At 39.9% G+C, this 14,732-nt stretch overlaps 1 protein-coding gene across 1 annotated transcript; it reads left to right on the forward strand.

The window, feature by feature from the left end:
* The first annotated feature begins 624 nt into the window (after nucleotides 1-624).
* Nucleotides 625-13,651, forward strand: LOC147102848 (uncharacterized). Its single transcript, XM_085963733.1, has 9 exons — nucleotides 625-746; nucleotides 1,162-1,281; nucleotides 2,770-2,835; nucleotides 3,865-3,984; nucleotides 5,715-5,838; nucleotides 7,212-7,236; nucleotides 7,709-7,865; nucleotides 8,312-8,479; nucleotides 10,204-13,651. Exons 2-9 carry the CDS (start codon nucleotides 1,273-1,275, stop codon nucleotides 10,918-10,920), a joined length of 1,386 nt encoding a protein of 461 aa, XP_085819859.1. The 5' UTR covers nucleotides 625-746; nucleotides 1,162-1,272; the 3' UTR covers nucleotides 10,921-13,651.
* The last annotated feature ends 1,081 nt before the right edge of the window (nucleotides 13,652-14,732 follow it).

Raw genomic sequence — 14,732 nt, forward strand, 5'->3', positions numbered from 1 at the left:
GCTGGAGGTTGGCAGAAATGGCAGAGGATTGAATGTGGAGGCTGGTGGGGTGGAGGTGAGGACAAGGGGAACCCCATCGTGGTTCTGGGAGGGAGGGGAAGGGGTGAGAGTAGAAGTGCGGGAAATGGAGCGGACATGGTCAAGGGCCGTGTCACATCTGTTCTGACGATGCCACATTCCACACAAGCGCTTCCGATATGTCTTCCTTTTTCCTCAACTGAAGATTCCCCTGCACTGTAGTTGACAGGGCCCTCGACCGTGTCTGTTCCATTTCCCGCACTTCTGCTCTCACCCCTTCCCCTCCATGACATCGGGGAGACCAAATGCAGATTGGCCACTATATCTGGCCCCTGTATTCTGTACCTGTCTCCTGTTATTAATGGCCTTGTTTGACACTGGCCTTCAGTGTCCAATTTTTGAAAGATGTTCTATTCACTTGCATGCGTGCAATAATTCACTAAAGATAAATTTAAACGTAAATATTCCAACCCACCTTAACTCATTGACTCAGATTTTAAAATTAAATTATTCTGCAACGTGAACCATTTCACATGCCGAGTCTTTCATAAAGTGATTTCCCCCCCACCCGCCCTTCAGAATATTTGATAGGCGTCGTCACAGAGGCGGGACTTGTATTAGTTTCGTTTTCCTGGTTCTTACGCACTATTGTGTATTTGAATATCAAAAAGAAGGCTTGATTTCTCATTTCCGACTCTGGGTTCTTTCCGAAAGCTTCCACTGCACAGGTTAGTGATTCTTTACTTCAACTCAACACCTGAAACTTGTCACTTAGGACAGAGTGGACAATGTCACATACTGCGGGAGTGATTTGGAATTTCAGTGTCTTTTTCAAATAAGGTTTTTTTATATTACTCATTCTATATTTATGTAAATATGTTTAGCTGCATATGTAGCAACAAAATATATAAGAACCAATAAAGCTCTTTTCTGTTGGGTTATTTCCGGACTAACCCCGCTTCTAAACTTGTTGGAATTACAAAAACAATTTTAGGAAATAACAATGATGGCTGATTCACGGGGAAACAGATTTTGTATGAATACTTTACGGTATCAGATTTGAGATTCGGATTGAATTCATTGCTTATCGTTCTGCATTTGGCAAATACATTTGGCATTAAATGTTTTTTTCTTAATTGACAGCTGATTTTGCAGCAATGCTTATTTGGAATATTGGTGAAACGAGAGAGTATAATTAGCTTCAAAAGACTCATCAACTTGTTTCTCTTAAGGAGAAGATCCGTTTAATACAAAATGGCAGAGGTAAGCTTTCACTCTGGTGCCCTCATATGTTCTTCTCCATAAATTTATAAAACAGCTAAAACCGAGTCCTATCGCTTTTAATTTAGTAGCAGCGTGGACATTCGGTAATGCAATACCCAACTAAAGGTGGTCTTTCCGCCTGTGGCCTAAGTAATTCTCATTTTTAAAAAAATAATCTTTACTTTCAGGCATTTGTTTTGCTAACTTTCTCCCCACTTCTGAAGTTGGTGACTTGTTGCTGGGGAATGGTTCAGTGGTCACCAGGCGCCCTCTGGTGCGTGGCTCAAGTAACAGCAACATATTCAATCGCCACTCCTCACACAATGCACACCCGCACACTTTCAGCATGGGCCACCAAATGGCGATCGGGAGCAAGGTTTGCTCCTCCCCATCTCAGGGGTGCTGAGGCGATTGTAACTCTGGCGCACTCCTACTCTTCCTGGCACAGCCGTTTACCGGATTCCCCCACCAGAGGAAACATTTCTCACTACCCTGTCTCTGCCGTGGCTCAGTGGGTAGCACCCTCGACTCTGAGCCAGAAGGTTGTGGGCTTCATAGACCCATTTCAGAGACTTGAGCACAAAAATCTAGGCTGACAGTGCAGTGCTGAGGGAGTGCTGCACTGTCAGAGGTGACATCTTTCGGGTGAGACATTAAACCAAGGTCCCATCTGCTCTCTCAGGTGAACGTAAAAGATCCCATGGCACTATTTCGAAGAAGAGCAGGGGTGTTATATTGGTGTCCTGGCCAATATTTATCCCTCAATCAATATCACTAAAAACAGATTATCTGGTCATTATCACTTTGCTGTTTGTGGGAACTTGCTGTGTGCAAATTGGCTGCCGCGTTTCCTACATTACAACAATGACTACACTTAAAAAAAAAGTACTTCATTGGCTGTAAAGCGCTTTGGGACGCCCTGAGGTTGTGAAAGGTGCTATAGAAATGTAAGTCTTTTTTCCTTTCGAAATCCTAAAAACCTTAATCAAATCACCCCTTAACTTGCTATGTTCCAGGGAATGCAAGCCTAGTTTATGTAATCTCTCCTCATAATCTAGCCCTTGGAGCCCTGGTAACATTCTGGTGAATCTGCGCTGCCCTGCTTCCAAGGCCAATATATCCTTCTTAAGGTGCGGTGCCCAGAACTGTACACAGTGCTTCAGATGTGGTCTAACCAGGGCTTTGTGTAGCTGCAGCATAACTTCCTCCCCTGTATATTCTAGCCCTTTACACTTGGAGGTCAGACTGCTGGGATGCCAGGCTTCTCTGAAAATCCCACTAGTTTCTCCCAGCGTAGATCAATAGTGATTACACAGTTAATGGGTCCTTTAGTGCCATTTTAATATAGAAATAAATCTAGGAGAACAACACATCATTGATGGATCAGCTAGTCGTGAAATAGAAAAGAGCTTTAAATGAGTAGTAAGTCCTTTGGACTGAGTTACTTTTGATATTTCTCCCATTCATTATGTTACGTTTGTAATACAGAGAAATGATTACCAACCAGAAGACATTGACTGCTTTTACTTTCAATACAAGGCTCGCTGTAAAGAAGTAAGTTTTATTCATCGCTTTGTTGATGTAAATGACCAGAATATTTATTTTGTGCATTGAAACTTTCATGAGTAAATATTTGTTCTCAGGATATGGGCAATGCTGGCAAGGCCACAATTGTTGCCCATCCTCAGTTACCCTGAAGAGGCAGGAGTGCGCCTTCTCTTTGGACCATTGCAGGACTTCTAGTGTTCACACAATGGTATTACTGAACTTTGTAGCAATTGTTTACAACTGCAGGGACTTGCGAGGCCACGTCAGACTATTTTTCTGGTAGCTAGCGCACAAATTACCAAATTTATTGAATTTGAATTTCATAGCATGGCGGGGTGGGATTTGAACTTGCAACCCCTGGGCTGCTGGTACGGGTCATAGCTACTACGCTACCATACCTACCCATGATTGACGAGCTGGAGGCGTATTTCACTGGGTATATCATAAATGGTCTAGATACAGTGCAACCAAATCATTCCTTCAAAGTACACCAAGAAAATAGAATCAGAGGGAAAATGGAAGTGAGTGATTAGTAAATTTAGATCAAATAGCAGAAAAAATGATTTACTCAAAGCTGGAATATTTGGAATGATCTACCAAGCAAGGTAATAGAGACAAACCCAATGCAAAGGGAATAAAAGGGACAGAGGTTAAATGGGGTTTTCTCATCCCTGGGTTTTCTTATATTCTTCTAGTATGTACTTGATAGTTCAGTGATTGGAATTACTTAACCATCTACTTTCCTGAATTTAAATCATCTATGTGCTCAGTAAGTTAAGAATTGTTTATTGTTCTGTACATTTCTCCAATTCTGTGTTATAATATTCAATGTTAGATGTGTACAATCATCTATATGTCAAAAAGTCCCTGCTCATTTTGAAAAATAAATTTGTTATTGAAAAAGTTTTAATTAAATCTGCTTTATACTACTTCCTGTTAAACAGTACATATGAAGTAGATATTTTGGCTGGGAGTAATGTGATATCTTCAATGTTTCAGCATTTAATCTTAAATATCATAAATTTGATTTGACAGGAGCAATGTAGGTTTCTACACAGAGAGAGCTGTAAGTTATCAGAAGATGTCTGCCCAGAGTGGCATCACCAAAAGAAGTGCACAAACAGTGCCTGCCCCCAAAAACATTTAAATCGAGAGGTACTGCATGATTTGTTTGTTGCTGTTTTTATATATTGACAGTTTGAACCTGTGTTCTTTTTAAAGATATTTTCCTCCCAACCCAAAACCGATCTTCCAATGCCACACACTATCTACAGCCAACAAAATGGCAAGCAACCAGTTCCCAGGCCTCCATCAATGTCGCTCTAATACCAGCCACTGGGACGTGAATGATAACAGCCCATGACTGACTTTCCCATTGACTAACACCACCCCCAACAGCAACACGGCTGAAATCAGGAATTCAGCACTGTGGGAATTCCAGACATGAATCTACATTCCACCATTCTGTGGCACAGTCTGTTCGTTTTCCAATACACTCCGCCATCACATCACTGATGGCATCTCTAATATCTTATTATTTCCTCATTATTCTTTACAAAACCACTTGAAAATACTCTCCTGAATTATGGCAGCATTAATGTGCATGAACCGTGACTGACAGTGCAAGACCTAAAGAGATGAAATATTATATTTTGTAGAGTAATATATGATTAATTGTGTAGCACCAATGTTAATTTTATGAAAAAGCAACATAACAGTCATGAGTGAAGAGCCCATGAGTTTTGCCAGCTGTTTGAGTGAGCTAGTGGTTGGCATATGTTGTGTGACTGTCTTTTAATATGTGAAACACTGTCTTAATGAAAGGGGAATCAGGTCAGTTCAGTACAAATGTTAAGGATTCCAAAAACCGCCGTCATTGCACTATTGCTAAGAGGAAGATATGGCAAATATACAGTTTGTGTCAGTAAACACTAGTACCAGCAACAACAACTTCTATTTATATAGCGCCTTTAAAGCAGTAAAACATCCCAAGGCGCTTCACAGGAGTATTATAAAGCAAAAAATTTGACACCGAGCCACATAGGGAGAAATTCAGGCAGGTGACCAAAAGGAGTAGGTTTTATGGAGCATCTTAAAGGAGGAAAGAGAGGTAGCGAGGCGGAGAGGTTTAGGCAGGGAATTCCAGAGCTTAGGGCCTAGGCAACAGAAGGCGCGGCCACCGATGGTTGAGCGATTATAATCAGGGATCCTCAAGAGCGCAGAATTAGAGGAGCGCAGAAATCTCAGGGGGTTGTGGGGCTGGAGGAGATTAGAGATAGGAAGGGGCGAGGCCATGGAGGGATTTGAAAACAAGGATGAGAATTTTGAAATCGAGGCGTTGCTTAACCGGGAGCCAATGTAGGTCAGCGAGCACAGGGGTGATGGGTGAACGGGACTTGGTGCGAGTTAGGACACGGGCAGCCAAGTTTTGGATGACCTCAAGTTTGCGTAGGGTAGAATGTGGGAGGTCAGCCAGGAATGCGTTGGAATAGTCAAGTCTAGAGGTAACAAAGGCATGGATGAGGGTTTCAGCAGCGGATGAGCTGAGGCAAGGGCGGAGACGGGCGATGTTACGGAGGTGGAAGTAGGCGGTCTTTGTTATGCTGCGGATATGTGGTCGGAAGCTCATTTCAGGGTCAAATATGACACCAAGGCTGCGAACAGTGTGGTTCAGCCTCAGACGGATGTTAGGGAGAGGGATGGAGTCAGTGGCTAGGGAACGGAGTTTGTGGCGAGGACCGAAAACAGTGGCTTCGGTCTTCCCAATAGCAGCACACGTGGGCACGTAAATGAGATCAATCATGAAGTTAGTCATTTTATTTAGTAATTGCATTTGTTTTTAGGAGGAGGCTAGTGTGTAACAGGAAATGATTGTCTATTCACAGACCCTGAAGAAGTACTTCTTATGTGATAAAGAAAAGCTGAATAATTACTGTGAGCAGCAAAACTGCCGCAAGTACCATGAGAAAGTCAGCAACTTAAACAGAATTTACTGTTCTGCAATAAAAGGTACAGCTGTATTTGTATATATCTATGCACTGGTATTTTAATTTAATGGACTAGTAGCATTTAGCAGAAAGTGAACCTTTTCTGTCATTCTCCAGCTTTCACTCAGATATACTTAGAAACCAGAAGCTCCAGCTCATTCAAAGCTCTGTTCCTTGTATCCTGCCCTTCAGCAAGTATTCCTCACCATCACTTGTATCCTTGCTGACCTACACTGACTCAAATTTAACATTGTTATCCTTGTGATTAAATCCCTCCATGGCCTTGCTCCTCCCTCCTCTAGCCCTCCAACCCCCATTCCCTCAAAATCTCTGTTTCTGCGACTCTGGCCTCTTGTGCATCTCTTTCCTCCCTTTCAGCCACCTAGGCCCCACTGTCTCCAACTTCTTCCCTAAACCCCTCCAATCCTCGCTCCTCCTTTAAGGCTCTGCTTAAAACCCATGTCGTTGACCAATTTCTTGGTTATGCCTCCTAATCTCTCCTTTGTACTTTGCATCTATTTTACTTATATTTCTGTGAAGCGACTTGGGACATTCATGGTTTCTAAGTATATCTGAATGATAGCAAGTATCTTGCTGATAAGTCACTTCCCTACGTGTGAACAAAGTCAGAGGATCTCCCACGCCCTGCCTTAATCTAATGCAGATAAATTCAAAATATGAGTGACCTTCTGGTATAAATGCATTTACCTCTCAACCAGAAGGTCACACGATAACATCAAATTGTCTGCCACTTCAATCTGCCCACCTTAGATTAATGAGTGTCATTAGTTCTCAGCTGGCTACAAAGAACTCCATTTGGCAGATTCCATCAGAGATTCCATACTGGGGTCGGAAAAGCTGGCATTGTCCGCTCTGTGAGCTTTCTTTAGACCACCTACCCTCGCTGGTCATAGAGCGACATAGACTGTGGTCATTGATAGCTCCATGGCCTGCTCTATCCTACCTCACAGAGTTTGATATTGACCATCAATGGTTGCAGGTCAGAGGCAGTTTTTGCCTTTGAAGGTAAGGCGGCAGAGTATTATTTGGACATATGTTGCTCTTGGAGATTATTTTTATGATCTTTCAATCTAACAATGCACAATAAAAGATTATTTTTCTCCTTATTTTGCCCCAGATAGAAAAATCACAAGATGAATATCACAGGATATGATTCCTGTGTTGAAATGTTGTTCTTAGCTGTAAGAAATGTTTGTGCATCTACCAGGTTTTGTATTGAATAAAATTGCCACTGGGACACCAATAAATAGCTTTCAATCAGTTAAACGTTATCAGATCAGGATTTAATATTAAGTGTTTTATTGGTTGGTAGAAATTACTCACAATAAACTTATGGAATATTCAGCACTAATACAATCTGTTTTATCTTCCTAGTTCCAGTGTTAGCTGAAGAGAGAAGGTGAGATGGTTCACCATTTATATCTGTTTGACCATTTGAGTCCAGACTTTACATTGTTCAATGGAAAGTAAAGAAACCAATTTGCAATAATCTTGTATCTCAGTGAATTATGCTATGATATAGCACTGTGATGAATGTTTTAAATGGCAATGTAAAATTATTACAAAAGCAATATACTGTGGATGCTGGAAATTTGAGATATAAACAGAAAATGCTGGAAATACTCAGCAGGCCAGGCAGCATCTGTGGAAGGGAAACAGAGTTAATGTTTTGCCATGGTAGATACCTACAATCAATGTGCTCCATATTGTTTTTGCATTGTTTATCACACTGCAGGATGAACTATTATGAGACAAACAAGTGATAATCTACAGTTGATTACTGTGAAGTAATGTATTCAGTATATTCATTAATAAAATTGTGTTGTAAATGCAACTTTTGATATAGATTTCTGTGTTTTCTCTTTCACTAGAGTTGAATGTAATAATTTCATGAAAAAAAACTACACACAGACACAGTTCTCTCTGAAAAGTGCAAGCCAGTTTTTAAAAATAGCTGTGAAATTCATTCAGACTGCTGTTCAAGACGAGAAGCTGTCTGGGGACAGAGCGAAACAATACATTAAAGAGGTTTGGGTTTTGTTTTATCAGCACTGAAAAAGCATTTTGAAAGTTATTTTCTGTACTTATCAAAAACTTGCTTGAATTTCAACCAAAAAAATCAGTGCTATATCGATATATTCGCTGACTTCAGTGCGATCTTTGTTGGACAGAATTCCAATTTGAAACCATTATAACTTAAGTGTTAAGAATGTATTTTTAATTTCCTATAAATGCTCAGAAAATTTACCTTATTATTTCTATGAAACTTCTGTTTCTATGAAATGCGGAGACGTTATTGCATTTTTAACCTTTATGAGAGTGGGACAGTATAATTTCTTAATACAATTTCTCCCAACATCATTCACCTACCGTGGAACTAAAACACAGTTCCGTGCTCAAACTGCATCTTAACTTATAACAAAACCCAGAGAGTTGCTAGTACTCACTGAAATTTGTCATTCTTAATTTTGCAGATACTGCACACGATTCTTTTTTTATGTCATATTAACCAGCCTTCTTTTGAACCACGAGACCTATTGGAAAAATCGATGGAACTTTGGTCTCGCAAGCTTCCAGATGTCTTTGAACAATACAAAACTCATCTTCCAACTCGACCGCCTTACACAATTCTACTTGAAGCAGTGAGTACAAGTGGCAGCAATCTGTGCAACTAATGTATCACAGCACAGTTACAGATTCTGATCATTTTACTGGTCCCATTATTTCATAGCTTTATGGCAAATTTAAATAAACATTGTAAAAATTCTTAGTGCAGTTTGATAGGATAGGAGGGCATAGTAAGTGGGTGAAGCATGTTCCGGCTGCATAGTGACCAGTCCTTGGCTCACACCAACAGATCTACACCACTAACTCAGAAATTAATTTGGGAGAGAAAAAAAAAGAAAATGCCTTGATGTGTGTGGGAATTTTTTTAAGTCAGAGTTAATTCTACTGTAAAACATCAGGAAGGAACAGTGATGTACTGAATAGTGAGCATAAATTGAGACTTATAAAACTTGCATGAGGAGTACTTTTTGTTCTTAGCTGATGTGAAAGATAATTGGCCAGAATTTTTTGTCAGAATAACGGCTAATGGTGCTCACTGTTATTTGTGGGTAAATGGTACAGCAACCTCCGGCAGATACGCGGTTAAATGTGAATATCCAAAAGTTGCGTCGCTCCGCTGTTAGCTTCGCAAAAATGGCACCTCCCCCTTAGCCTCCCCTTTTTTTAGGAAATATCTGTATTTGCATATTAATTGCCCATTAAACTTGCCACAGAAAGTTGAATCTTGTCATTACAGGTCTAAATACCCTTTTAACAATATGATCGTTATTAAAAGCAAAGTACCCTTTTAACCATGTGATAAGTGTTAATGACTACCAATCATCCTCTCTGGCACTGAAAATTAACTATTACAAGTGTGGAGTCTACCTCCTTCAGGTTTTACATTTTTCGGGGAGATTTAAAAAATGTTAAATTTAAAAAAAAAAAAATTTATATGGTAAAAGCTCTATTTAAATGCATGTTACTGTTTTTGTTGAAGAACTTGCTATGTATTTCCAGCATTTCCTGTTAAAGATAGTTAGACATTTAGTAATTTTATGTTAATTAAACTGAGATTTAAACAATGAGTTTAACTAGTTTCTACCATAATACTACTTACAACCGAGTTGAAAATTTACCATGAGTCATTGATGTGACTGAGTGACACAGTGAATTAATCCACTGCCCTTTTAACTCTAAGAACTGGGTTCGATACTAGCCCAGACTGATTGGATGAATGTTTGCACAAAATAAATTGGGATACTTTCAGCCCAATTCTTACTCTGTGTGAGTACACAATACAAAACAGCACCAAAGGGAAATCTTAGTTAGAGAGGCCTCAGGATCATCCTCTGTGGGAAATGGAAATGTCACATTAATGTGAAGAGAGGTGGCGTGGTCTTCCTAGGCCAGGGCGAAGGCACATCCGCGGTGCAGAGCAGAGGAAGCTTACTTTGCAACTGACATTACTAGACCTACCTAGGAGTGTTTGAAACTGACACTGGGTACCTGAAATGAGAAACTCCAGTGCTAACATCCCACACGTTTATGGCACAAAAATCATCAAAGAAAACAATTATTTCATTAGCCACTAAACAAAGTTTATGATGAGCCTAGAAATTAGTTTGCAATATTACCTTACAAATGCTCCCTGCTGCATTAGTGGAGGTTCTAATCTATTTCAAATAAACTTGTTAAGACCGCCGTTAAAATAGTGGGCAAAGGAATGTGATATAAACATATTAAGTGTTCATCCACTAATATTGGGAACAGACATTTCTAGAATCTTGCAAGCTAAGAATTCTATCTTCTTTCTCAGGTGGTTGACTACAAAGGATCAAACAACACTAAAAGAATTTTAGATCTTCTGTCGAAGCTAAATAAAGAAATGATTGTGGAACAAAGTACTGAAGAATGCAGGAAGTGTGGGAATGGCCTTTGTTTTGTGTCAACAGTTATCAGCTGCTGTTTCTTCCAGGACTTGGACCACAGCACAAAGACCAACAATTATTTTGGTGCCTCAGTTTCATGTTTTGGAAAACATCAAAAAGAAATCATGATAGACATATTGTGCTACCGAACATGGAATGAAGACATTAGCTTGGCAGTGTGTATGGCTTTAGAATGTCATAGACAGGCTATTGAGTTTCGCCCTGAGGTGCATTCTATTGCTTACCCAATGAAAGATAGTTCTAACACACAGAGAGGAGTGCGCACAGCCAATGGTAACCATCAACAATATACTCTCATACCACCCTGCAGCAACTGCCTAGTCCTGTTCCCAGACATAGGAAATGATCGACAACAAAGAAACAATGACCATCAATTTTGGCAATACGGGAACTGTGCTGAGGTAGAATCTTTAAGCAGGCTTCTGAATGCCCACGGGGACATTTCCATGATATTACCCGCTCCTTCAGGGGATAGATTCACCTGGAGATCTCTTATTCTTAAAAGAAAAAGAAGACTTGTACATAACCTAAAATTATTCAAGTTTCAATTGGGAAATGATCTTTTATTTTACAGACCTTCTTAACTACAGAATACAGCTTAATGCTGGTTGACTTAATGTACGAGTGATTTGCGATTGTTAATCTTTAAAGTGCCAATTGGTTTGAAGACTTTCATGTTCCCTTAACCAACCATTATTTAAAGTTTGTAGCTCACAAACTGTGACACACAATATTACAGTAATAACGCTATTCAGATGTCTGGAATCCCCTTATTGCTGTAGTGTTGACCCTTTGCAACTAAAATAAACACTTAAAATACAATTTAAAGTTTAGAGTAAAATTTACATATTTTATACATTAAACTGGGATGAATTTCTGTGTTAGCATCTCTGCAACACTTTCAGCCCACTGCACTCTGAAATAAAAAATTAATTCCAGGTTCTGTAAGGGTTAATTAATTGATAATGTACTTTTATTTGTTTGAACAATTTTGTAAATTAACCCAAAATAAATATTCAAAATAAACACCAGAATTCTGAGGCTGCTGCTTGACGATAACTAAATGATAAAAGTCCTTCAAATTTCACTTGTGAATTTCTTGCTTAGACTGAGAAAGGAAACCTAATGCTATGTTTCTGGGTTTCTTTGCCCTTTGTACATTCTATTCTTTTGGTCTCTGTGTTTCAGGCAACTCTTGTAGGTGAGTCTGAGCTCCCTATGTCTTTTAGAGTATCTCCACTTCTCTTAAAATATCTCGGCAAAATATTGTAGCACATTAACGCTAATGAACAGAGAACCCATTTTTATGATAACTTAAGATACTAAACCTATCCTGTGTCTGCACGGGATCCCCGTTGATTTTGAAAGTGGTAGAATACCATTATACTAGAACTTGTTTTGGGCTTAAACTACCAAACAAATTCATTAAACAGCAATAGAACAAGTGAATAGTAGCAGTAACAAAGCATATTTTTATAGCAGTGGTTAAGCATTGCCAGCTCCTCGCATTGTAGAAAATGATAGTGTGCAACTCTGTGCTAAACCTATACTGTAATTTATTTTCTTATGTAGTGATTCTTCTTACCTTTTTTCTTATCAACTATGGAAGTTCTCTATCTCAAATAACTCTTCAGAAGTTTCAGACCAACTGTCTTCTTTTCAAAGGCTCCAGATCAAACTCACTGGGCTGGATTTTACTCACCGAGACGCGTTGGGGGCGAGACTGCTGCCTTCTGGGTGCTACTCCCACCCCCAGTGACGTCTGACAAACAGACGCTATTTTGCCCTGATTGGCCTTGTTAAGCCCGCCCTGCAGGCTTGCCGGCCAATTAAGAGAAAGCCGATGTGAGAAGACATCAGTTGATGATGCTTCATTGCCGGTTTTCTTAAAGGCATATGCAGCACATTTGTTTGACAGATGATTTGACAGTGTTTGACAGCATTGAGGTGCTGTCAAACACTGATAATCACTGTCCAAAGGTGAGCCCTTGCACCCAGGCTTTCCAATTACTCTCTCCTTAGGATAAAACCGATGGCAGCTGCAGCTGAGATTGCAGAAGCCATCTGTCACTTCTCCCGATGAGATGAGGCTACACAAACACTTCACAGCTTCTCACCTGCAGAAACATCTAACCACATTAAAAATTACTTTCCCAACATTTCCTTACCTCTGATACTAACCAGTGTCCCATTGCATCCTTCACACCACATCTGCAACTGTCATCCAAACACCAACATAACAACAGACCCACAGCATGCCTCACTTACCCTGGCCGGGTTCCCCGATGTCGGGAAGCCCGCAGCAACAGTCGAAAAATTGGAAAAAGCCTCTTAACTGCCTGTTAACTACCTGTTAACAGGAAGTTAAGTAGCTATAATCCTCTTCCCGCCGCTAGGAGTCGGGTCCCTGCGCAAATCGGGGACCCAACTCCCGGGAAGATTGGTTGGAGGTGGGTTGGGAGCGGGTTTGGGAGCCGCTCCCATTTTGGGGGTTTTCCCAGCAGTCCCGCCTCCAGACCTGCCTCCTCCGGGCTGGTAAAATGCAGCCCAGTGATTTGAAAAGTGCTGGAGAATATGCACCTTGAAATTCTAACCGTGGCTACAAACCAAACACATATTTTGAACAAATCACACAGAACATTTATAATTGAATTGACCGGCTTGGCTCCTCCCTCACTTGGACACTTATTTTACAGACAGATTGTAACAAAATGTAACAAACTGAGCTGGAACATTCTTCTCCGAGTGAAACTGGCTTCCAACCTATTTTTGTGCCATGACAGAATCTTATAAAACAATGCCAAGCTAAATATTAGGCAAGTCACACATAATTCTGCATTGCCTACACTTTAAACTATTATAATAATGGTTTTAAAAGGATTGCGCCTTTAAGGCAAGTGCTGCCCCTATTCCCAAGTTTCTCCTGCATGTGCAATTTTGAAGATTTTTCACATATTGTCATTATTGGATAAACTTATATTTTTACTATAGAATCGATTGTCTATATTTTTGAGGAATTTAGCGTGCTGTATTAAACTGTACAGGTATATTTATTTTGCTACTATGAATCCTTATCTCACTTTGAATTTTTTAATACTTCTGTAACTAATGGAGAACAAAATTGGAATGGCTGGGCACTCAAAGTGTCAACCTGCCCTGTTTCTGACAGAACACTATAGTATTCACTTTCTCCCATTTGTGCCGGTGGGGCAAGAATCTTATAATGAAAGCTAAAGCTATGATTGCACTTGCCTGAGTGCAGTTTGTAACCTGAGTGTTGTACTGTACATAAATAAAAATACACCTTTTGTTTTATCTTGTGTTTTTCATGTTGATTAGTACAAATGCATTGATCCTGTGTTGGAATTCTTCAATTGTTACATTTCAGGTGCTCAGTAATTCACTCAGGACAGTATGCAGTTTTAAAAGCAAGGAGGATTTACAACTCTTAGGCCCCTTAAGGTTCACAAGAAACACCCCTTAAATCTTTGTGGCATCTAAAAACACCCTTGTGTCTTCTCTAAGTACAAGTGGATGAAAATATGGTGAAGCTAAAACAAAACTCATAGATGTGTTGGATTGTCCTGAAAAATATTCAGAAATATCAAAGTTTATAATCCAACTGTACAAACTATGAGCAGGTGGAGACTGAGCTACAACACCACATCTTTACCTTTAGGATTTGAGTTTGAATTCAGGACATAAAGGCCCGGAAGTTGCGATCAGCGGCAAAGCGACGGGGCTCGCCACTGACCTCGAAGAAAGCGGCCCATAAATATCTAGCGATGTCTGTGGTGTGAATTTCAGCTCTCCCGACCTTTGAATCTGGCACCAAATCAAGCAACTCTCCAGCATCCAGCAACAGTGATGTCAGCAAGCAGGCTGAGCAGCCAATCACATTGAAGAATTCTCACAGACAGCAAACCAGGAAGTAAAATGCACTGATTATAATTTACTTTTTATAAACTTTACAGAGAGTGAAATAAAGATTGGGACATACACGTAGGATTAAAGTAAAAGCTGAAATATAAGCAAACTTTTAAAAAATTCTTATATTAAAAGCTATATAATTCTTATATTGGAAAAATTTGTCATTCCACAAATATAAAATTAGCTTTTCAGGGCCAGAGTGGTTGTGCAGCAGACAATATGCCATTAATAACCCAGTTACCACATAAAAAGTTACTGCACAAGATAAGAGCTCACGGGGTTGCGGGTAATATATTAGCATGGATAGAGGATTGGCTAACTAACAGAAAACAGAGTGTTGGGATAAATGGGTCATTTTCCGGTTGGCAAACTGTAACCAGTTAGGTGCCACAGGGATCAGTGCTGGGGCCTCAACTATTTACAATCTATATTAATGACTTGGATGAAGGGACCGAGTGTAATGTAG

This window comes from Somniosus microcephalus, chromosome 21 (genome assembly GCF_052327205.1).
Source record: "Somniosus microcephalus isolate GS21.2 chromosome 21, FLI_Smic_1.0, whole genome shotgun sequence".
Lineage (NCBI taxonomy): Eukaryota > Metazoa > Chordata > Chondrichthyes > Squaliformes > Somniosidae > Somniosus > Somniosus microcephalus.